This window comes from Sebastes umbrosus, chromosome 15 (genome assembly GCF_015220745.1).
Source record: "Sebastes umbrosus isolate fSebUmb1 chromosome 15, fSebUmb1.pri, whole genome shotgun sequence".
In the NCBI taxonomy this organism is placed as follows: Eukaryota; Metazoa; Chordata; class Actinopteri; order Perciformes; family Sebastidae; genus Sebastes; species Sebastes umbrosus.
In genome coordinates, this window is record NC_051283.1 from 1,541,674 (window position 1) to 1,567,222 (window position 25,549).

Sequence of the window (25,549 nt, forward strand, 5' to 3'; positions counted from 1 at the left end):
ATAAACAGATATTGCCGGAGTGCAAACAATCAGGTATCAGAGGGAGAGAGAGAGAGAGGGATACAGTAGGGGGTGGTATTGAGAGTGTATGAAGAGGGGGAGAGCCAGTGTTGGCGGGGCAGTAGTGTGTGTGTGTGTGTGTGTGTGTGTGAGGGAGAGACAGTCACAGGGGGGCGGAGGGGCTGTTGGAGAGCCCCACTGCCATGGGGAAAAAACTGTTGTTATGGCGTGAGGTTTTGTTCCTGATGGACCTTAACCTCCTGCCAGATGGCAGAGTCTGAAAGAGATGGTGTCCAGGATGGGAGGGGTCAGCCACAATCTTTCCTGCCCTCCTCAAGGTCCTGGAGGTGTACAGCTCCTGGAGGGAGGGAAGATTGCAGCCGATCGCCCTCTCTGCAGAACGGATGACCCGCTGCAGCCTGGCCTTGTCCCTGGCGGTGGCAGCGGCGAACCAGACGGTGATGGAGGAGGTGAGGATGGTTCGATGATGGCCGAGTAGAAGTGCACCATCATGGTCTGTGGCAGGTTGAATTTCTTCAGCTGCCACAGGAAGTACATCCTCTGCTGGGCCTTACTGATGTTTAGATGGTCGTGCCCAGGAAACGGAACGACTCCACCGTGTTGACTGGGGAGCCGCGCAGGGTGAGGGGGGGGAGCGGGGCTGAGTTTCTCCTGAAGTCCACTGCCATCTCCACTGTCTTCAGAGCGTTAAGCTCCATGTGGTTCTGGCTGCACCAGAATGCCAGATGGTCAACCTCCCATCTGTAGGCAGGCTCGTCACCCTCGGAGATGAGGCCGATGAGGGTGGTGTCGTCTGCAAACTTAAGGAACTTGACAGATTGGTGTCTGGAGGTTCAGTCGTTGGTGTACAGGGAGAAGAGCAGTGGATGTTAATAGCATAGTAGCATGTTAATAGAACTGTGTTTTTCCCTCCTTTATGTTCCTTCTTTAACTCCGAAACAGTTTGAAAACCAAATACAAATCTCCAGTGTCGGGTGTAATTTCAAATTCACTTTACTACTACTTCCAGCCTACACATTTAAGGACCATGATTCCACTTGTATGAGACAACGTGGGGATACAGAGTTGTATGTTAAAGTGTGTCTATAAACACAAGTGATCAATAACTACTGAGGGGCAGGACGTCACTCTGACCTTGCTCTCCCTTTAAGAGCCCTAACAGATCAAAAACAGCACCCACTGCCAGCTCTAAACGCTATTTTAACTGCTCACGATAAATATTTCAGGAGAGAGGGTGGGGCTGGGGTTTTGGGAAACTCCGTGAGTGTGAGGCAGGAGTTGTCAAACACAGTCCCGCCTCCCCCGGCTGGTACTCTGTCATCCTGCTGTCTCTTTAAGGCCCTATACTCTGATACGACAGCCAATCACAGACCAGCAACTGTGGCTGGACCGTCCATGTCGTCGACCTTGATGGGAGAAGAAGGAGTGAAGGAACGGAGGATGTGTGAGAGCGGATGGGAGTGATGAATGAAGGAGGAGGACGGAGGGAGAGGTTTATAAACGAGGATAAGTCTCTCCCTGTCTTTCTCTCTTTTGCTCTCATATATACTTGAATCTGTCTTTCTTTCTCCATCCATCTCCCCCCCATCACACACACACTTCATTCCTTTCCTGACAGCCCTGCAGAGTGTTGCATAATTCCCAGCGTGGGGGAGTGAGGACAGGAGGGAGGGAGGGAGGTGAGGAAAGGCGAGAGAGGCAGCAGGGAGAATGAGTCACGATGCAACATGCACCACAACGCCACACTCAGTCATCTCATACCTAAACACTTTATCACCACTGGGCATGAACTTCAAATAATCATCACATTTGTTTTGTTTTTATTGCTTATTCTTTTGCATTTAGGCTTTTGGATGAATGCAGAAACTCATCATTTTGACTAATAAAGCTCTCAGTTCTGCAAGTGATGCTGGAATTTCAAAGAGGTGCAAGTCTGCACGCTTAACGGCGTGAAGCTAAGTAGGAGTGAAAGATCATTTTCTCGATAGAGACGGGACTATCACGGATCATGAATAAGAGATGAGATGTCTGCTGTCATTGTGGTGTGAAACAACATTATCCTTAAATAAGAGATATTGCACCTGATATTACTTATGAATGTATGAGTGCCTGTCTTTGTTCTACAGGGTGTAGAACAAAGACAGTGTATGTGGTTATAGGGTCGAATTTGTGTCGAAGATGTGTGTTTGTTCCAGTTGGAATTATATTGTTAGACAATAATCTTAAAGGGAGAGCATGTCGGATTTGGTAGCATCTAGTGGTGTGGTTGCAGATTGCAACCAACTGAGTACCCCTCTGCTCACTCCTCCCTTTCCAAGACTGTGGTAAAGTGAGCTGCCGAGTGCAAAACCATGGTAACGCCGTTGGCCTCACTCAGAGGCCATCCATACCATAATAACACTACTTTAGGAGCAACGGAAGTCAGACGGCGGCTGGCGGTACCACGGTTTAGCACTCTCACTTTACCTCAGTTTCACAAGCGTGTTGGAGAACTACGGTGGCCTTCAGCTAACATAAATACTGTATGCAAAAGGCTCTCGCTAGAGCCAGTGTTTGGTTATTCTGAACATGGTGGACTCCGTGGAGAGGACCCGCTCCCTATGTAGATATTAAGGGCTCAATCTAAACTTACAAAAACGCAATGATTCTTAGTTCCAGGTGATTATACACTAATGAAAACATAATTATGAATATTATATTCCATTTCAGCTAATAGATCCCCCAAAATGCTACACCCTGGCCCTTTAAGTCTTTATGTTTTGACATAATGGTTGACAAGAGATGTTTCAAATACTATTACACAAAAAATATCACATAATATGAATACTAATAATAAGTGAATGACAATCTTGGGCTAACATTACATGTGGCCTTTCCCATTTGTACATCCTCGATTCCTTTCCTTGCCTCCTCTCTTTGCGTCTTAAAGCTTCAGTAGGCAGAATGTTTTTGGCATCATTGGGCAAAAATCCTATAATAACCTTTCAGCATATTGTAATTCAAGTGTTCTGAGAGATAACTAGACTTCTGCTCCTCCTCATGGCTCTGTTTTCAGGCTTTAGAACATCTAGCCCGTGACGGGAGACTTTGACCAATCGCAGGTCATTTCAGAGAGAGAGAGCGTTCCTATTGGCTGTTCATTCAACGGAGGCAGCTGTCAATTCATAGTTTTCTCGTGACGTCACGGCCCACTAGGAACGCCCCCCCCCCCCCCCCCCCCGGAGGGCAAAACAACGCCGTCTCCCGCTGCCCGCCGGCTAACATGTTGACTGAATTTCGTCGCAGACCTTTTGATTTTCTCCATCTATTGAAAATGCCGGACAGTTGTTGTGCGATTGGATGCACTAACCGACGGGGAGACAAACCTGGGCTGTGCTTTCACCGTATCCCTTCACAAAAAGACAACTTAGAAAGGAGGAGATTGTGGATTTCTGTCATCAGACGTGACTCTGTCCCTGGGGAGGGAAAACAGTGGCAGCCATCGCAGTACACATGTATTTGCTTTCAACATTTCATTAAAGGTAAGCTCAATTTACCACCGTGCATGATAATTATTATATTCTTAGTCATTATATCTGCATGTCATTGTTCCGACATAATTCGTTATCATAGACCAACGCAACCAACTCCAGTGAGTGACATTAACTTCAGCTGTTAGCTAACGCTAGCTAAATACAACCTGAGTCAAAGAAGTTCAGACGCTGTTGTAAATAAAATCAGAATACAACTATGTGCAAATCCTTTTCGACCTTTGTTGAATTAAATACAAAGACAAGATGTTAAAGTTTCATTCTGAATGTGATGAGTCTGTTTTTATTTACGTTTCACGCAGCGTCCCAACTGTTTTGGACCGGAGGTTGTAGTAAGCGGGGTTCGATCGTTATCGTTAACGGGAAGGTTCATTTCCAGTCTGAAGAGATAAAAGCTGTTGTTGGAAGGGAGAGATTGTTCTACCAGTTTGCATGAACGATATCTAAAAACTGAACTGAACTTTTAACTTGTTGGCATATATTGGACATAAACTCTCTTGTATCATTATAGGTGCCAAATGTGATGACCCGCTGTCCCCCGACTGGGTTCCATCCGTTTTTCACACACACACCAGCCACCAAGAAGAAGAACAAAGAGAGAAACATGGAAAGGTATGAGCACCACAGTAGAATGAAGAACAAAAGGGTGGAGGAGAAAAAGAGGCAAGATGCAGTGGATGTCCTCCTAGGGTTGTCATCAGTGCCAGACGTTGAGCCTGCTCCACCTGCTGAGGATGAACAACAGTGTGACAACAGACCATGTAAGGAAAAGACTGAAAGATTACAAAGGGAATGTAATAAACTCAGGAGGAAACCGAAAGGCTGAAGGACACAATTAAAGGGACTGTTTGTAAGAATCAGAAATGTCTTGTTAGCAGCGACACCTGTGGCCGTTAAGTCAACGAAAGTCAGCGTCCTGTTGCTCGCGCTCGTGGTCGCTCTACATAGACATGAACGAGCATCGCTCAAAACAGTGAGGAGACACACGTCAGCTAAAACCACAATATCACTCTATATTTCAGCTGGTTGGCAGTAATGTTAGCTGACCAGACGAAGGTCTCTCCATGAATCAGTGCTGATCCTAGTGTTGGCTTTTCCTGCTTCAGCCTCCCGACTGCGGCCGGAGGGAACAGGGGAGACACCGGAGTTTTGGTCAGAGACGATAACGTTTCTCTCTGCGGAGCCCCGTCACTTCACAAGACACGGGAAACCTCTGTTGGTCTGGAGGAGCTGCAGCATTTATTTCTACACAAATGTCCACTGTACATTCACTAGATATTCTCAGAGCTAAACTAACTCTTCTGCAGTGTGGAGTGTGCGCGCGTTCACGTGAGAGTGGAGCGAACGAGCGCGGTATGTGAGTGAAGGCAGGCAGAGGAGCAGAGGAGCAGAGTACAGCAGAGACTCCGGTCCTGGAGACCAAAGCTACGGTCTCCCCCGCGTCCTCCGACCGCGGCCAACACTGTTTAACAGACGGGCTTCTCTAGATACAACCAAGAGGTTTTGGTGCTTCCGTGTAGTTTGTGTTGGAGTCTGAGTCTGAACAGCATAGCCACACACGAGCGCGCATGGGACACCGACCCGCAATGATTTATACGTGTAAGAAGTTACAAACAGTCCCTTTAAATCAGGAACATTTGATGAACTGGCTTTTGAAAAAGATGATGTAAAGTGATGGCGATGACTGGAATCCCCACATATTCCAATTTCCAAGTTGTGTTAACATTTGTGATGTCGTTTTTGCAGACTGGTACAAACCTCTTTACCTTCCAACAACTGCTGCTAACTCTTATGAGACTGAAAATGAACCTTCCCCTTTCATTGCTTGGTTGTATTTTTAAGATCTCAATTCCAACTGCCAGTAGAACATTTAGAAACACCAGTGAAGTGTTGAACGCGAGGCTCGTTCCAGCACTTCTGTTTTGGCCAAATCGAGAAGAGCTTCAGCTGTCGATGCCTACGATATTTAGACAGGTCTTTCGTAAAAGAGTCTGCATTATTGACTGCTTTGAGATTTTCATTGAAAAGCCTATAGACCTAAGAGCAAGAGCACAGACATACTCAAAATACAAACACCACCATACCAGGAAATATCTAATTGGCATAACACCACAAGGAACAGTTTCTTTTCTATCAAAAGGATGGGGAGGCAGAACATCAGACAAACATTTGACTGAGAGCAGTGGATTTTTAGATCACCTCAACCCTGGAGATGTGATACTAGCTGATAGAGGGTTTGATGTGGCAGATTCAGTTGGTCTGTACAATGCTGAGCTGAAGATCCCAGCTTTTACTAAAGGGAAAAAGCAAATGGGTCCAGTGGAATTGGAGTCAACACGAGGACTTGCATCAGTTAGGATCCGTGTCGAGAGAGTTATCGGTGAGGCTTGGAATCGGTATACCGTCCTTCAAAGTACAATTGGAATTCAGATGTGTGAAGCTGAGCATCCTAAAGGTCTCACACCTCTAGATCAAATAGTCCATGTGTGCTGTGCACTGACAAATTCAGCTCCCTCAGTCGTTCCTTTGGGTTAAACATTAAAAAAGTGTATCACTGCACTGTGGAATTTTTATTTCCATCAATGAAATAATGACAATGAAAATTATGAATTCATACTTTTAATCATAAATAACTGATTTCATGTCAAGTTTGTCAATGAAACAAATGAACTTCCTGTTAGAATATAAAAAAAAAACCATTATAACAGTTTTTACTGTATGTTATCATGGACAAGTGTGTTTTTTTTACTGTATGTTGTCATCACACAAGCATATATGCCACAGAGAGACACTCCAGTCTATATAAAATAACTTGTTTGAATCATGCTTTTGTTATTAGTGGTTCAACTGGGTTTTTAATAATAATAATAATAATAATAATAATAATACATTTTATTTATATAGTGGTTTTCTAAAAACTCAAAGACACTTTACACAGACAAAAAGATCATAAAACAAGGACATCATAAAAAAAATATAAAACACACAATATTAATTACACATTAAAAGCAGTTCAAAAAAGGTGAGTATTGATTAGTGATTTGAATGTGGACAGGTTGGTGCAGTCTCTGATGTGTTTGGGGAGTGAGTTCCAGAGGGAGGAGGCGGCTATTGCAAATGCTCTGTCGCCCCAGGTCCGGTGCTTGGATCTGAGTGGTATGGATAGGAGGCCCAGGTCCGGTGCTTGGCTCTGAGCGGTATGGACAGGAGGTTGGCATCAGAGGAGCAGAGGGAGCGGGAAGGAGTGTGATGGTGGAGCAGGTCTGTGAGGTAGGAGGGGGCCTGGTTATGGAGGGCTTTGAGAGTGAGGAGAAGAAGTTTGAACTGGATGCGTTGTGGGACAGGGAAGCCAGTGGAGGTTCTGGAGGACAGGGGTGATGTGATCACAGGACCGGGAATGGGTGAGCAGACGGGCATCAGAGTTCAGCATGTATTGGAGTTTATTGAGGACTTTGGACGGTGAGCTGTAAAGAATGCGGTTTCAGTAGTCGATTCTGGAAGTGATGAAAGTGTGGATGAGAGTTTCGGCAGCAGAGAAGGAGAGTGACGGGCGGAGACGAGCTATGTTTTTGAGGTGGAAAAAGGTAGCTTTGACAAAAAACGTGACAAAAACTTTTACTGTGACACTGAAATGAAAAAAATGTGTTAATATTTAGTCAACTAAAATATGCAGCACATCCTACTACGTCGCCGGGCCGTGCCTTTACCTGCAGTTGGCTAATCTAGAGTTGCTGACCCCCGCGGCCTCGGTAAGCTAACCATGGATAAATCCAAAAAAAGAAAAGTCTCAGAGGAAAATAGAGTTAAATTCTGGGTGGACAGATTAATTTGCTTTCACTGCAAGTCAAGTCTCCAAACCCAACTGCTGCTTGTTTTGTGGCAGCTCAGGAGATAGTAAAGCGTGGAAAGAAGTTCACAGATGGAGAATACATGAAAGAATCGTTCATTAAAATATCAGAGCATCTATTCTCTGACTTCAAAAACAAACGTGAAATTGTTCAGAAAATCAGAGAGATGCCTCTCTCTGCAGAGACCGTCAAGGACAGGGCCAATAAAATGGCAACCACCATTACCAGTCAGGAAATTGAGGACATCAATTCAGCTCAAGCATACTCAATCGCCTGTGATCCAATCCAAATATCGCTCCCGCCTCACAGATATCAGCCTGCAGTCATTTATGAAGATCAAAGTAACATCTTACAACCCTGATATAGAGAAGCTCTGCATTGATGTTCAGAAACAGAAGTCACATTAAACAGGTGAGAACACTATCATTTAATAGGCTATTATTTATCAAAAAATATTTATTTTAGACCCTGAGCTGATGTAGTTGTGTTTTATGTTCAGGTGCGATGGTTGATTGCTGTAAGTGACTGAGGAAAAAAACAGAAGAGGATGACGGCACACTGAAATGGACTTTTACGTATACTCTTTTTAATCTATTAGGCTGCAGCTACATGTTTTATTTATTTCAAAGTGGGCTACTTTTTAATTTATTTATTTTCCACAAATATGGGGAGGACTCCAACAGGCCTGCATTGTTCTGTGTTTAATTTACTTCAAGGTAGGCCTACACATGCCAGTGTATTTTTTTTTCTCCTCTTCATAAGAGTTTGGTTAACAGGTAAAAATAGCAATACAATTTTTTCTTTATTCTCGTTCTATAATTTCATAAATGCAACAAACTATAGTTTTTTTTATATATAGTGTAACTACATATAAAACTTTATAAGCTGTGTTATCAAATATGTTTTGCAGCTCCAGACAAATTTGATTTGGTGGAAGAGGGTGCAAAAATGGATCTTTGATTAGTAAAGGTTGCCGCCCCCTGTCTTAAGGGATATTGGCAGGTTCCCCTATCTAAGCGCGCACAGGAGATATCTGCATTCATTACACCTTCCAGGTTATTCTCCTATGCGGTAATGCCGTTTGGACTCAGAAACGTACCCGCAACGTTCCAGTGCATAATTAATAGAGTTGTATCAGGTTTGGAGGACTGTTCTGTATATTTGGACGATGTAGTTATTTACAGTGACACCTGGCGCGCCTCACCATCAATTTAGCCAAGTGCGAGTTTGCCATGGCAACGGTGACATATCTGGGTCGTGTGGTAGGGCAGGGCCGTGTGACTCCTGTCCAGGCCAAAGTTACAGCAGTAGCTGAGTACCCGCAGCCTTTAACAAAGAAACAGATGCAGCGTTTTTTGGGTTAGTGGGGTAAAATAGGAGTTTTTGTAAGAACTTCTCCACTGTGGTGTGTCCTCTTACTGATCTGCTGAAGTCCAAAGCAAAATATGTCTGGTCATCTCAATGTCAGCAAGCATCTGACAATGTTAAATCTCTGTTGTGCTCTTCTCCTGTGCTGGCAGCGCCGCGGTTCGATCATGCCTTCATGCTCCAGGTGGATGCCAGCCAGGTGGGAGCAGGTGCCGTCTTGCTCCAGGGGGACGATCAGGGGGACGATCAGGGGGTGGTGAAACCAGTCAGTTTTTTCTCGAAGAAGTTTAATCATCAACAATTTAATTATTCTGTCATTGAGAAAGAAGGGTTGGCACTTGTTTGGGCGTTGCAGCATTTTGAGGTCTATGTAGGGGCAGGAGGAGCTCCCCTGGTGGTTTACACGGATCACAACACCTCACACTACATTATTCAAGCACACCCACATTGACATTACTGATTTCACTGACTCACACACTCCATAACTACATATGATTCTCAATTTATATTATTTGTTATAATAAATACTTTATATTATTTGGCATTTTGTGTCTGTTCTCATTTTTGTCAAGGCCCACGGGCCGGGTTATGACAAATAAGGTTGAGTTAAGTTTATAATATGTGACAAAACAAACAGTGATGAATTAAATTTGATTGAAAAAAAAGTGAAAAAGACGACTTTAATGAGTTCTGTGGACAAAAATGTTTTCTGAACTTGAGTTATCCTAGTTACTTGGAGCTGTGATATTCCTGACATGCACATCTTCAACCATATTTACTGACTGACCTGTTCTTCTGTTATGCTCAACCCTATAAAGATCTCTTCACTCTTTGCCTGCAGTTCTTGGTGTGACGGTGACCCGTACTGGGGCTTGTACATCTTGTTTAGGGATGCAGGGATGTTCAGCTGCACTGCCCGAGGAACGTACCTCTTTGCATGGTCAGGGACAACAGACAGGTTCCCTTTCAGTGTCTTCTGATACATGTAGCATATTGTAGAATGCTGTGCATTCATCTGGGTTTGGAGGTGGAATCTTGGCAGGGGGAAGGTCACCGCAACCATCAGCAGATCTCTTTGTCTGGGCCTTTGTGAAAGCTATCTGGCTCCATGGTGCATACCCTACTGTCCTTATGGCTGCCATACTAGGCTCATTCCAGAGACAGGCTTCATCTGTGCATGCAGTGCTACTCAGTTTGTTAAGAGCTGCTAGCAAAGCGTAGAGTATGGCACCCTCATGCGAACGCACCTCTCCTAAACCTGCCATACAGGTGCAGTGGCCAAATCGCATCAGTCCCTCCTTCTCCACAGCAACACAGGCTGTCAGTGGCGGCTCATTTAACCTGTAGGAATGGTTTACCTAACATCGGAAAAATATGTTTCATTAGATTTATATGTCATTAGACACTGTGTTAAACATACCAAATGAATACTGCCTGTCACTACTGTCCTACCAACGCTGACTACAGTGACCCTGAAACTAACCACACACAAATCAACATCAGATAGCTAGCTAAAATTAATGTTAGTTAATTAGCACTCACCTTTGCTTTGACAATGAAGAATGTCTTGTCCTTCACCTCCCAAACGGCAGCATCACTGACCCATCCAGATCGAAAATACATAGAACTGTCTGTACTTTTGTAGGCTTTCATCGTGGCGGCAGTGTAAGGTGAGGGAGTCTCCACAAGATAGATGTAAACATGTGGAGTTCTGGCAGCGACTTCGCTGTTTTTAGTGACTGAAATACTGTGGAGGGAGCTGTATATGGATCACCAGTCCCCAAAACCTGTAGTTTGTGCCCGTATCTTCGTTTTTTCTTCTGCTGATAGATGATCTAAATATTTGTGGCTTGAACCAGATGGAAAATTGACAGGCTTGTGCTTCCCTGCTACGGAGAATTCACTGTGAGCCGCCATCGTGGTCCATTGTTTTGCCCTCCAGATATCTATATATATATATATTGTCAAGCTGTGCGCCGTAGACGGCGTGGATTTACTCTCCACTACTCTACTGCTCCATTCAACTCTTAAAACCCAGGCAAAACCAGTGGCTACACATCAGTGTCGACTTAAGGCTGGCTCACACTAAAAGGTTTTTCAAATCTTAATAGATTTTGAAAATGTGAGAGAGCCCACACAAAACGAAATGTTGTGTTCAATTTAACAGTTTTGTTCCTATAGTGTGTGGAGAGCAACAATTTGACCAAAACATCACACCACACACTACCAGATTCATTCATCAACAACAAGAGACCCGACTAAAAAAAATGTAAATCTCACAAAATTTCTCGAGATCAAACGTAACTTTAGTGTAAACAAACATGGCGGACGACGATCGGGAAGAATTAGCGATGTTAGTTTTTGTAATACTTTGTACTGAAAACTCAGGAAGGATGAATGGATGAAGTCATGGAAACACATTAAATAAACACTTGTGTTGTTGCCACAAATCAACAAGTTGCTCCTCCATTTCTGAGCTCCATCTTACTACTACTTTATGCTTCGTGTTTAGCATTAGCTCATGCATTAGTTGCGGCCGCCATGACGGCGGTGGTTGTCCTTCCTTCTTCAGTCAGCAAGGTTCTCTATTGGCTATCCTTCGTTCACACTTGACTGCGTCATCGGCTGTCCTCGGGGTTCCCCACACACAACAGGATATCCCATCGGAAATATTGAACATGTTTAATATTCACAATTTGAAATCGGTGCGGCCAGGATAGACTTCCATAGCCAAGGGGATGTAAAAAACTTCTCTGTTAACATACCTCACACCACAGGAATATCTGCAAAGATAATCTTTAGATCCATCAAAAATCAGGGCTTTGCTGACAATTGTCGGGAGGGGGGAAGCGGGCCCAAAATCGGCTTGATTCTAATGTAGTGCGTACCGGCATTGAAATGCCGTTAGATTCAGGTGGATACGTTGGTCTCTAGTGATTGGTTAGGGAAATCACTAGAGAACCCCTTCCCCATGGATATCCGTTACAGTGGACTCAATTGTCAGACTGAAGATGGAAACTGAATTGGCAATTCTGTCTGATATCAGGCAAGTCGTTGTTTCTAAACTTGACTTTATATACGTTATTAGTTTAATAAAAGTTCCAAATTAGTGCGCTTTAGAGGTGCTGGTAGGCGGACTTTGTTACCTGGACAGTGCCAGGCTTTAAAGCAAAAAAGTGCACTTCCCAAAAATTTGTAACTATTTTCTTTCTTAAAAAAAAGCATGTTTCCTTTTAGGATGCCGAGTCTGACTGTTCATTTATTGGATAAATGGTTGAATGGAGGAAATGCTAATGAACAGTTCCTGCCGTCTGCCTTCAATCTGAATATCTTTCTCCATGCTAGTTTTCTACACACTTATTAGTCACTTTCTCCTTTTGTCTCCACACATCTGTTACTCCACCTACCACCCCGTCATCCTGTCACCACATCCATCCATTTCAGGGGCAGCTATTACAGTCCGATGGGCTCTCTATTTCAACACCAGCGCCTGCACAGCACCGTCTAAAATGGTTCCATTTTGTGGAAGCTGCAGGGTGATATAACTTTGGGTGACAGGAACGTTAATGGGGAAAGTGTATGATTTAGTACTTTTTGTGTTTTAGAAAATTTGTCCCGGCTGCTGAGCAACTTTATATACTTATATATGAAGATAAGAGTTGAATAACAGCATGTTAATGTTCACATAACAAAAAAATGTACTTAAAGTATATTAATGTGTATGAGGGGTTGAAGCAAGCGATTTTGTTACTTCCGCGCAAAATGTCAATCAAAAACCACGCCTACTGACTAACTGACTGCTGGGAGGAGAGCAGCCGGAGACAGACCGTTAGTTAGCAGGTAGCTGTTAACTCAAATTCAGCCAGCGCAAACCCCAGCGCCGGGAGTTATAGCAGGCTGGTAGCCCAACATGTTCGCATCCCACATCGTCACATACTGATTCTTTGTCAAATCCTTCAGCATCACCTTTTCCGTCGCACCAAACGCGCTCAACGACCCCTCACCGTCACTTTTCGGTCGCTGTAAACATGTGCTTAATGTTTTGAATTAAACAAAAACACTTGTTCAGGATCAGGCGACAAAACCATTTAGTTAGTCAAAGGAAAAAAACGACATGGTCGGGCTTAAAATTAATATGCTTATACAGTGCAAATGTGACGTAACGTTGCGAACACAAGACACGATCGAACAGCTGATTGCAAAGTGAAAGTGAAACGTAACACACGGGACGTGAACAGCGGTCTCCTGGATGGAAGCCTTGTGTTTGTTGGACCCATCCATCTCGTGTGTGATAAAAATAAATAAATGACATTATATAAAAATAAAAAAACAAATTAAAAATATACAGAAAAAGCTGTTATTTATATACAAAAAATAAAAATAAATATATTTTTAAAAATAAATAAATAAATGTATACTGAAATAAGCCTGAACATTAAGACCACAGGGTATGACATATGGGCAGTGTAATTGCTGACGCGTTGGCCCCGCCTTCTTTCTCCTTCTTCGAGCAGAGAGATACGTGTGTGGATCCTAATACATCCATGGTGTGGATGTGTGTGCGGAAGCTGCTGTCCGTCCGCGGTGAGAAAGAACAAACGGTAGCTGACGGGATGAAAGACAACGTAGTGTAACGTTCTACAGACATAACAAGGCTGCTGAATGAGAGAGGCATCCGCCCATACGTTACACGGAAACACACCGTGTCAATAATAAGCCGATCACCTCACGGTACCGCCAGCTGTGAGCTGGGATCTGTTTTTAAAGTCACGCACCTTGGCGAAGGTCTGTGCTCTCCGAGTGACATTCTAATCCTTTTATGTTTTGATATTTGTCTTTATATTTCCACTTTTTTTTTTTTTTACTTATTTATTCTTTTATTTATTTTTCTTTATATTTCCACATTTTGTATTTACTTATATACTCTTTTATTTATTTCTCATTATATTTCCACATTTATTTATTTACTTTTATATTCAAGTTTATCAAAGCAATTGACAATTTATCACTCTATTTCATCACTTCCATTGTTTTTTCAATTAATTTTTGTTACTCTCACCCTCTAAGCAGCTTTCCTTAAATGATAAATGGCAATGTTGTGTTATGAATGATGAATGGGGATAATTCATCATATCACAACTGTTTTAATCAATCAATTTCAAATAATCAAATGATATAATGATGATAATTTATGACTCAATTTTTCATTTCACATCCCTTGAATGAATTTTCCAATTCACATGCATTTATATCACTTTTATTTTTATCAGTTCAATTTTGTTACTTCCACCCGTCATAAATGTGTAGGCATGCAGCTTCATCTGGATGACATATAACTGTTAACATTTGGATATAAAATGAATTATCTGTATGGATTAGATAATATCTCACAACTGGATCTTCTTGCTTCTCACTCCCACACGCCTCATGCATCCTTGTCATCCTATCTCACCCTTCTCCTCACTGCATCTATGAATGAATCTGCCAGAGAAAGCGAGTGAGCAAAGAAAGAAAAAGAGAGAGAGATGGAGATAGAAAGAGAGCGAAGCGGAGATGGCAAGTTTAATTTTAGACTCAACACGGTAATTCCCCGTCTTTTTGCCTTGGCTTCTATAAATAAACTTTGCTCTCTCTCTCAACCCTCCTCAACCCACGCAATCACTGTTTGATGGACTATAAGAGACGGGGAGGGAGCGAGGGAGGGTGAGAGGGTGTTGCTTAGCAACCGTATCCTGACTTGGCAGGTCATGTGATCGGGAGATGATGACTGGCACGGAATGTGGTAGTAGCACACTTGTGCCTGGGAGCAGGGCACATAGCAACGCAGCCTCGTGCATGCACACATGCACTTGCTCTTCCTCTCATATCATGCATGTATTCCAAATAGACAATGTACAGCACAGTTTAAAGCCTGTATTGATATGATCATTAACTTATCAACAGCCATGCCATTAATACTGTAGTTGAATTCATTGATAATTCAGTAAAACACGGCAGCAGAATAACACAGAACTGAAAATTCTCCTCCAACTGGGACTGCCTGATACTTTCAGAGTCTGGTTTAACTGCAGTGTTATGTAACATGGGTGGGTAGAGGTGGCTTTTTTAGAGGAGGGATAATGGGTGTGTTGTTCCTTTAATGGACTGAGAGAACAGCACCTGAGCCTCGTAAAACATCACTTTACTTAAGATATCCAGGGACTCAAAAACAGGACAGGAAAAGTGACAGGAAAAGTGACGACAACTCCTACAAATAATGTTGTGTCAGTGAAAATGGAATATTATGGAGGTGAACCACAGTAGATAGGATTATTTTTTTTTTTTAAATTAATTTCATAATCTACATATCTTATTTACCAAACCGTTCGCACGAAAAGGCATATAAATGCCATGATAATGCGCAAGGCGTTTAGCGTGCAATAAGTAGGTGGACTGTTAAGGTGGGCTGTTAAGGTGGACCAGCTATTCTCCTTAAAGAGACGAGCCGCTCCTCTGAGCCACTCAGCTTTGAGTTAATTATTAACATTTCTTGTAACTGTTTTAACCGATGGCGTTAATCGGTTAAAATGCTTAATGTTGGTTAACAGTTAAACGGTTAATTATGGACATCCTTATGACGCAGTAAGATTTTGTAAGTTACCAGTGAGTAAGTTACATAAGTAAGTTAATAGTGACGTTTGTCACTTGATGATTGTCAAATGTTTTTATTGACGTTTGTGACTTGTTTTCTGTAGTTGTGTTACATTGTTTCCCGTACGTGTTTTACTTTGTTTACTTACTTATTTTAAGCCCAACGTTTTCACGTTTTCCCTTACCCCTAACTAACAGACCGGACACACCAGGAACATCAGGAGCGCGTGGCGGCTGCATACCTGCTGTTTTTTATTTCGGCGTCCGTGTTCACAGAATTGATAAAGTATAGGGTTTAAATCAACACGTCCTGCTTTCATTTCAAAATAAAAGCCCTCAAGCATTTTTTCTATGAACAGAATTCCTTCATTTGTTAACACAAGGCTGTTATTCTGAAATATGAGCTGTCAGTGCTGTGGAACATGCAGTGACTTAGAGAGCTCCATGAATTGATAAAGTATGGGGTTTAAATCAACACTTCCTGCTTTCATTTCGAAATAAAAGCCCTCAAGCGTTTTTTCTGTGGACAGAATTCCTTCATTTGTTAACACAAGGCTTTTATTCTGAAATATGTGCGGGACAGTGTTGTAGAACATACAGTGACTTGGAGAGCTCCATGAATAGAACAGTACGGAGTTTTAATTGTGGGTTATTACTATTATTTACAAATGACCACACGTTTCTTAGCCTTTCTCGGTCTAAAATAAATATAAATTATATTTATAATGAAATGAAATGGCCATTAAAAGGCAAACTATATGTAGAAAGAAAGGGCTGACAGCAGCAGCTGCAGAAACTGCGGCCGTTTGCGTGGCTTACAAATGACACGTGAAATGTGGCCTACAGATGACACGAAAAGGCTAAAATGCGTACTCATGACCTGTGGAAAGTCTGTGTAATGTCGTGGTATTTATACACCTTCCCGTGAGACCAGGTTGCATTTCTAGAGTTGCACTGAAAAAAAAAGATCAGTTTCCAGTTGACTGTTGATATAATTCAAGTTTATTTAGGCCTACTGTATACACTGCATGCACATATCATACACAGGGATTTGTCAGCCACAAGGCAAAAATAAATTTAGAAAATGATTGAAAACTAGAAAAGTGCACTCAGAGTGTATCAGGTGCGTTATTCTCTCGCCTATCTCACACAACAGATACGCTTTCATTTTAGTCTATGCAGCTGTCTGCACCGGCTCTGTGCAGATAAACTGCAATTCACTGTGTAACACTTCATGTTGACTGTTTAATGCTTCCTCTGAACAGAACTGTCATTCCAGCTGTGTGTTTAGATCTGTTAGCTGTTAGCTAGATTTGCCCCATTAGCTGTTAGCTCCGTTAACTGAACACTGTGCAGGACTCTGCTCCCCACCGGCTGCTAACAGCTGACAATTGTCTGCGTCTAAATCAAGAGAGGAACAATTCCCAATCCGTGGCGAAAATAAAAGTCCACACTGAAGCAATTGTTAGTCACTTATGGGCCTTACTGGCTAGTTAAGAGTAGTGAGGAATCAGCAGTCAATGAACGTATAAAACGCTCAATATGTTTTCAAAAGTTGTGAATCACCGCAACCATGAGATGTCCCTGAGCATACAATCATAAATGAGTAGAAAAATATTAGGCTGATGGGTCCAACACTAGCCTATGCGAGATTAGCCGTGGACAGATGGACAGAGAGATACACACACAGGCACATGACTGCATAATCGCCTGGAAGAGATAATAATAAAATGCAAAGGAAAAAATATTTAGGGAAAGCATGGGTAAAAAACTTTTAGGAAAATGCAGCAGTGAACATAAAAGATCCAGATTCAGACAAGATCGAGACAAGATTTAGAGATAGCTACTGTCATGGCAAGCCACAAATGTTAGAGCAATTTGTTCCAGCAATGTGTGGCTCAGTGAGTAAATGCTGATTCACTGTGTTGTGTGTTGACTCCAGAAACATTTAACAAGACAGTTACAGGGTAGTCCGGAGGGTTTTTAATATTGTACAAGCATATCAGAGATGTAAAGTGTTTTGCCCCTTAAGCCACTGAATGACTTATAAATGAGCTGCAGCAGTTTGAAATGAGTGCAGAGATCTCACATCCCGGGTAATGTGTTCATCTTTATTAGTCCTTGATGAAGCTGTGATAGCAGTGTTCTGTATGAGCAGTGTTTGTCTAAAAGACTCGAGAAAATGACTATCACACTGCAAATGTAGTCTTTTTTCAGTCTTGTAATAGACTTGAAATAAAGGCATTAATCCGTTTTTCAAGCTACAGTTGGTAACTTTAATAAAAGTAACTTTTTGTCGCCCGAAGAAAAACAACCAATCAGAGCTGAGGAGTCTCTAACACAGCTGTCAATCACTGCTCGCAAACTCCGATCAAACTGTCAAACTAGGCATTACTGATCAAATACGAATCAAGTTTCTGCAATGCCCGTTTCTTGCCTTAAACGTTTTCAGAAATATATTTTAGTGGACCGTTTAGCTGTCTGTAAAATGAGAAAGCCTGCTACCCGGCCGCCATGCTGAAAACAGTCAAGCAAAAACCAAGCACCGCCCACCTCATGGATGTATCAGGAGAACTGGATACAGCGTTGGAGGCAGGGCCCCGTACACAATTTAATTCTCTCTGCTTGGTTGAGCTGCACACTAAGTTTCAGCTTTCTGTTGATTAAATCCTTCTGTATATTTAGTCGCAGGAAATTGACACACATTAGTTCAATTAGGTAATACAAAAAACTGCAGGATTATAGTAATTTGATGTGCCTTTGTAGTTATTGTAAGACAGTTTGTTGTGAACAAAAAATGTCCCAGAATTGAGCATTGAGTGACTCCACTCTTTACGTTTGCTTGAATTCAAAGTTGCAAGTGGAGACAAAATTGTAAATTTGACTTTAACTAGTTTAGGACAGTACTGGCTGATCTTAAATACAGCCTTGGTGCTGTAATATTCCACTTGCCTTGTAATTGGTTATTCTGATTGATCATCTGTATCTATTGTTTCCCAAGCTTAAATGAGATGTTTAATCAATTCCATCCCATAGTTGCAGTGGCACAAGTGACAGCTAGCTGAACTCTGGGCAGTTTAATGTTAATTAGATGTAAGCTTTGCCCTCCATTTCCCTAGTTGTCTGACTTTTAGCCTCTTCGTCTATTGATCCTAGAGTTTCATTGTCTTCACTGTCTGAAATGACTAACTGTCTGCATAACTTTTGTTTTTTTAAGCTCTGACAGGAACGTGAGATCCATTAAAAAAGATTTGCTGATCTTTCACTGTTGGTCTATTCTCTACAGAACGACACATACAAGTGTTTTCTGATCTGACAGGACAACATTGCGGTTTTAAACATAAAACCATTTTAAGATCTTACATCTTACAAGATCTGGTTATGTTTCAGGTTCAGGTTTGGATAAAATAACTACTTGGTTAAGGGGTGGTTGAGCTTAGAATCCCCGACTCCAGCCGTGCATGGGCTTTACCTTCAGCACTGAGTTCCAGAGGTCCCCCTCACACGATTGATCCTGCCGACAACGCCAAGCTTGTGGTGGCAATTTCTGTTTAATAACGCACACAGTCAAAGTCAAAACTTGTCCTTCTGTAAGTTTAATTCATACATCTGCAGATGGACCTGCAAGCACACGTCAACTGAGTGAGCTGAAGCAAGTGAACCTAGAAGAGAGGAGAAGTCAGTTTTTATACACACTTGACACTGCATGCACACACTGACACTTCAGATCAGGGAGAGATAGTAAATTAATCATTATCTTGAAGCTGGTACGCAACAGCATCTTCAAAAACAGAGCAATTCAGGACATCTTATTGTGGCCTTTCATGACATTTCTCCGGACATTAAAGGTCCCATATTATGCTCATTTTCAGAATCCTACTTGTATTTTGTGTTTCTACTAAAACATGTTTACATGCTGAAAATGTTCAAAAAAACTGTATTTTACTCATAGTCGGCCTGAATATGCCTGTATTTACCCTCTGTCTTAAACACTCTGTTTTAGCGCATTTTGACGTAATTGCGACGAAATTGCAACAGAATTGCGTTGCTAGGCAACAGCTTGGGTCCATGTGTACTTCCTGTCAGCTGATGACATTCACATACACTGCAACCAGGAATACACTGGGACACATTTAGAATGTTTACGCTTAAATCTGTGTGAAGGGTCTAAATATTGCATATTTGTGACATCACAAATGGACAGAAATCCTGACAACTTGTTTCAAATACAGAGTTTCTGAATAAGGGCTGTGTGTATTTCCCTGTGGACTGAGCGTTTCAATACTTTCACAGTATTTATATAGGACTTAAGCCTGCTTTATAATAAAAAAAACATGAAAATCTCACTTTTTTATAATATGGGACCTTTAAGTAAGACAATAGCAGTTTGATATTTGCAGAGGATTAAAACGTAGAGTCTCTTCACCTTTTTGTGCTTACTCACAGTGACAAAGTCCATATGGGGTTGTGAGGTCTTTACAAGTACATGGTTAACTTATACTAGCTAGCACCTAGGGGTCTGGACATTTCTACTGCAGACAGGGTCTGAAATTAGCACATGCCACGCGCCAAATGCGGGAAAATTATTGGCAGTGGCCAATAAATCATCAGGCCACCCGCCACTTTCTCAGGCACAGAAAACGCCAATGACGTCCTGCTGTCCCAGGGTCGAAAAAAATATGATCGGGGAGGATGAAAATCAATTTTGGGACGAATTTGGGATGAGAGTTGAAAGAAAAATACCTGTTACTTTAGAATGAACGGTGATGAAAATGACTGCACGTTTTGTGTAGCGCACCGTTATTATTAAACCTCTGTGACAACATAAACACACATGCATACACACTGTATGCGCCCGATCCTTCCCGCACGTACACACACACATATATACCGCCTCTGACCTCACGACAGCTGGAGCGTTAACAGGGAATTATTCCCAAGTCAATGAAGTAAACTTTCTAGTATTAACGGTACCAGTTAGCTAACGTTAGACTGTTTGATGTTAACGGTAACGTTACCAGTTAGTTAACGTTATACTGTTTGATGTTAACGGTAATGTTACCAGTTAGCTAACGTTAGACTGTTTGATGTTAACGGTAACGTTACCAGTTAGTTAACGTTAGACTGTTTGATGTTAACGGTAATGTTACCAGTTAGCTAACGGTAGACTGTTCGATGTTAACGGTAATGTTACAGTTGACGCTCGCTAACGAGCCGGCAGCCGATGTGAGCTGATGATAACGTTACGTTAACGAGGAGTCAAAACTCCACAACTGCTCAAATCATGTTACTAATGTTAACCACTTATTTACTGACTTCCTGCTCTCTTTGTCCTCTTTGGGTAATAAGGCTGCAATGAATGAATTTAGTCTGTACCAACATGCTGCATATCTCCCCATGACAGGAGCATCTTGTTGCAGCAGCTCCTCCAACAGAGGCGCAGCTAGCAGGGCCGGTCCTAACTTTTTGGGGGCCCTACGCAAAATCTATTTTCTTCACAGCAATATAAAATAGATAGTAAAAAGGGAATTATGACCTGATTATAAATATTATATTTAAATAATCATAATCTTTTGAAAACTACAGATGGCAATAACAAAGTACAGAGCAGTACTGTGTTGGCTACAGTACCCTCCCACCCCCCAGAAACAGGGCTCCCCCGGAAGCTACGGTGTAATTTGAACACTGTAATTTATCATGTATATAATGTTTTTCATGTAAAATAAATTGAACATTGAATTACATCAGATCTAAAATGTTATTCCTTCATTTAGCGCAGAGATTTCAAAAGTGGAAGAAAAAAAAATACTTATCTGCCACAGTGGCAGGAAGTGAAAAAAGTTAATTTCAGACCCTGCCTGCAGATATGGAAATTTTTATCACAGGACCTTTGTTGTCATAGTTACAATAATAAAACAAAAACCTGGTCAGGGTTATAAAACAACATTGGTCATGGTTAAAAGAATCCAATGTGACTGTTGGTGGGAAACAGGAAACATACAGCGGTCTCCCGCTAAAACATTTAGTTGACATCATTAGCGAGGTGGCGACAATTCTCCAGTTGGAAAACCTTTACAGCATTGCAGATGAAGACGGCGCAACAATATTTCGTAATTAAAATGAGGATTAGATGAGGAGACTGTTTTAATCTGCTGCTATTTTTCGTCTCTTCAGCCGAGCACGTTGAAGTCACGTACTCATGTACGTCATCATTTATTCAGTAAAACTGTGTCCGGTGCACTTATCGATATACAACAACTTTTCCACCTCAGCCAAGCGTAAAAACTTATTTTGCTATATTAAGATTCTTTTTAATTTTTGGCGTTTCTACTCATTTTTTTAATGTGCAAATTGAAAATATGCATAAATACAGGTGGATGGAAATCCACCTACTGTCACACTGTCTCCTCCTTTGCTCCCTACAGACAAGAGTCATAATTACAACGGTCACAAACTGAAGCTCTTGTTCTTCATGAGAGGACAGTCTTCAAGGAAAGTGCAGAGACACCAAGACAAGAATCAATATGATGAAAGAAAGAAAGAAGAAAAGCAGGGAAGGTGATGTTAATTAAGAGCCAGATAAAGTGTACATTTTATCACAAATTACATATTCTTGCTTTAATGGATATGGAACAAACCATGGACTGTATAAAAAGTGGACGTAGTCACCCATTGGTTTGTGGACTAGTTCTGAAGCATTGACTTCTGCGCTTTGGCTGTCGCCATCTTGTTTTGTTGCAACCAGAAGTGACATGAGAGTTTGGAGTCCAACCAAACACTGAAAAAAGGCATTTTTAGGTGACCAAAAGGTTAATATTGCTTTTATGAACTGAAAACACACTGTGAAAGGGTTAAAGTTGTAAGACAAAGAAAGCAGATAACACCCAAAGCCCCAGGAAGAGCGCCAGGCTTTGAAGCAAATTCTCGTAGTGGTCAAACGGCGGTATACTACAACTTTTGTGTCCGTCACGTGATGCCATTGGGCCCAAAAAGACTTTTTCCCATAGGGGTTAAAGAAAACGCTACTGTGCCTGCTCTATGTGCCCAATGGATGTGGAAGATCTGGGTACTGTATCACTCGGCAGTCAAACCATTTTGGCTTCAATACCAAAAAGACTGAAGGCCTTATAATTGTTCCTGAAAATCAAATTCCGGTTATAAAAACAGTATATGGGTCTTTAAGTGCTTGTGTTCGACATAAGCTCCGAAATTTAGGAGTCATATTTGACCAATCTCTGTCGCTTGACAATCATGTCAGTCAGCTTATTCGCTCTTGCTTCTTCCAACTGAGGAACATAGCTAAATTAAGATCTGTGGTGACCAAGGCTGAGATGGAGATGATTATTCATGACCGTGCCTTTCAAGCTGTCGCACCCAACTTATGGAACGCCGTCCCCCTATCGCTGCGATCCCTAGAGTCCTCATTTTTATGAAGCAGCTGAAAGCGTTTTTATTTAGACAGGCTTTTGTTAATTTGTCTGAATAACAACTCCACTTTATTTATTGCTTTTCTTGACTGTATTTGTTACCTGTTTATGTGTTTTTGTCCTCATTTGTTTGTTTTGTTGTGTTTTTAGCTCGACAGCCCTGCGCTTGTCATCGCAACTTTTAATATTGACTGATGTACTTTTATTTATTAATTTAAAGCACTTTGTGATTTTGTATCTGTGAAAGGTGCTATACAAATAAACTTTACTTACTTACTTCATGCGCCACTGAGCAACTCTCATAGGAATGAACGGGAGCCCGCCTCCGATCCCGCTATCCAGTTCTCTTTATACATCCATGCAACACCCAGACTAGACAACGCCGTGGTAGCGACCAGTCAATCAGAAGGTAGCCCCGCCCTAAAGCATTCCCTGCTTTATGGTCTATCTGACTCTAAATGGGACCATAATTTACTAAATGAACATTATGCTGTAGTGAAGAAGACTTGAAACTAGAGATTAAGACCATAAACTCATGTTTACAATGTTTACTGAGGTAATAAATCAGGAGAGAAGTAGGCTCATTTTCTCATAGACTTCAATACAATCAGACTTCTTTTAGCAACCAGAGTTAAGAATTTCAGGATTAGTTGATCATCAATTATCAGCTCTAATGTGTATCATCCATCCTGCTAACTGGCAGGTGGTTTAACTTTTTTTCCCATTAGCAAAGTAATAGTTCAAAATTAATTTTATATTGTTTTAAACTATCAAACGACCACGTGTAACAGAAAAGTCCACTTGTTTTAGTATTTTGTTTTCATTAAGAAATGTGTCTCTCTTACACTAAAATGCAGAAATTTTCAGTCCAACCAGGAAGTAAGTGTTCCTGATCAAGCCTCCCTGAGCATTCACCTTGACTGGGGCCCACAAAGCCCCAGTACACCCCCTCTCCTCCGCCTCTCCCATTGGATGAGACACAGATCCAGAGCAGGCCCTGATTGGTTGCCAGGACACAGCCTGTTGCTGGGCTGTTTCCATGGTGATCACTATCACTGTTCATTCCCTCACTTCGAAGGAAAAGAAAGAAGGATGGAAAGGAGAGACAAATGATGACAATGACTGGAGAGAAAGATTAGATTAGGGAATGAGGGTGTAATATGAGAGAAGGGAGTGTGTGTGTGTGTGTGCGTGTGTGTCAGGATGAAGTCAGTGAAGCTGTAAGGGGATGTAGAAAACGGAGTAGGAGGGGGACGCAGAGCGATTTAATGGTGAGGATTTTTTTGGGAGTGCTGCAGTTAAGATGGCGCACTTTTCTCAGATGTTGTCTCACCCTGCATCCTAATTTTCCTCTTGCAGAATCCAACACACTGAATTTGCTCACAGGCATGCTCATTAATTTTGTAAAATCAGAGTTCTTCTGCTAATATGTGTGCAGCAGAGCACTAAACAAGAATCAATAGGATTCAAAGGTACAATAGAGGTGTCCAACATCCTCCTGTTTCTTCTGTGCAAGAAACTACCTGTTAAACCAGCCAAGGGTCTGTATTTTACCAGAGATGAGTTCTGCTCTTAAACTCACACGTATATCAAATAAATGGTGCGTCGAATGTACTAATATTAGACAACGGAGGAGCCCAGCCCACACATCGATCTGCCAGAACATAAAACTGTCTACAGAAAATTGTGCCCTGGGAGTCTCTTTCAGTAAAGGATGGTGGAAGTTTGTGCTTAAAATGTGAGAAATTGTGAAGAATTATCACTTTTCAGTTTGTAAGGCAACATCATCGTGCATATCTCAGCTTATTGAGTGCCTGATATCAAGGCATTCTAATGGCTGGTGTGATTCATCTGAACCCACGGTGCAGTACGGCTTAAAGAAACCAACAAGACAAGAACAGTCCACAGCTATGGCTGCTCAGAGATATTTGAAAGAAAGAACGGAGAGTGAGGGATAAGGAGTGACATATGGATAGAGGGATGAGCAGAAGGCAGGAGGCAGTAATCGATGATACACTATGGAAAGGTGAGAGAAAATGAGGGTGTGACTGAGAAGACGAAGAGTCCATATTTACTTACTAGCAGCAGCAGAGATCTGATTTGCAGTGTGTTCCAATCCGCATACTTCCATACTTCCACTTACTATTTTGAGTGCATAAGTGCGTTCACTCTATGAAGTATGGCAAAATGCAGTTCACTCGAAGTACCTGGATGTCTGTACTACTCAAGTAAGTACAGAGTGCACACAGTGCACTACATTGAAGTGTACTTCTGGAAGTACGTGGATTGGAACACACTGTTAGTGTCACTCCCACTAACACACACACACACACACACACACACACACACGCACACACTCTCTTTGTGATTTACAGTTGAGTGTTGATTTATGTGCTTGACATATAGCACATAAACAATAGACACCTGCTGCGTGCTATAAATGCAAATTCCCTGTAAATGTAGATGAATCTTCCCTCACCTGTGTAAATCATTTCCCCATTGAACAGAATATTTTCTATTAATTTGCGTGACAGCCTTGAAACTGCATGAGAAGTGTCAGCACCGTAACAAAATTGTGATTGGCCCTGGTGCAATTTTTTTTTCTTGGGCCCTCGTCCCAAACACAAGCACACGCTTGTGCGCATACACACACGTCCACACACAACCACTCCAGACAATTGCAAAGCAGACAATTGCTATGCCACCATAGAGAGGCTCACCATGC

The 25,549-nt window shown here is 41.9% G+C and overlaps 1 protein-coding gene across 1 annotated transcript; it reads left to right on the plus strand.

Annotated features, from left to right (window-relative positions):
• Positions 1 to 3,334: 3,334 nt before the first annotated feature.
• Positions 3,335 to 9,620, plus strand: LOC119503506 (THAP domain-containing protein 1 B-like). Its single transcript, XM_037795336.1, is given in 8 exon segments — positions 3,335 to 3,542; positions 4,063 to 4,112; positions 4,114 to 4,354; positions 4,357 to 4,397; positions 5,298 to 5,301; positions 6,718 to 6,909; positions 8,920 to 9,032; positions 9,609 to 9,620. Coding segments are annotated over 8 exon segments (861 nt in total).
• Positions 9,621 to 25,549: the final 15,929 nt, after the last annotated feature.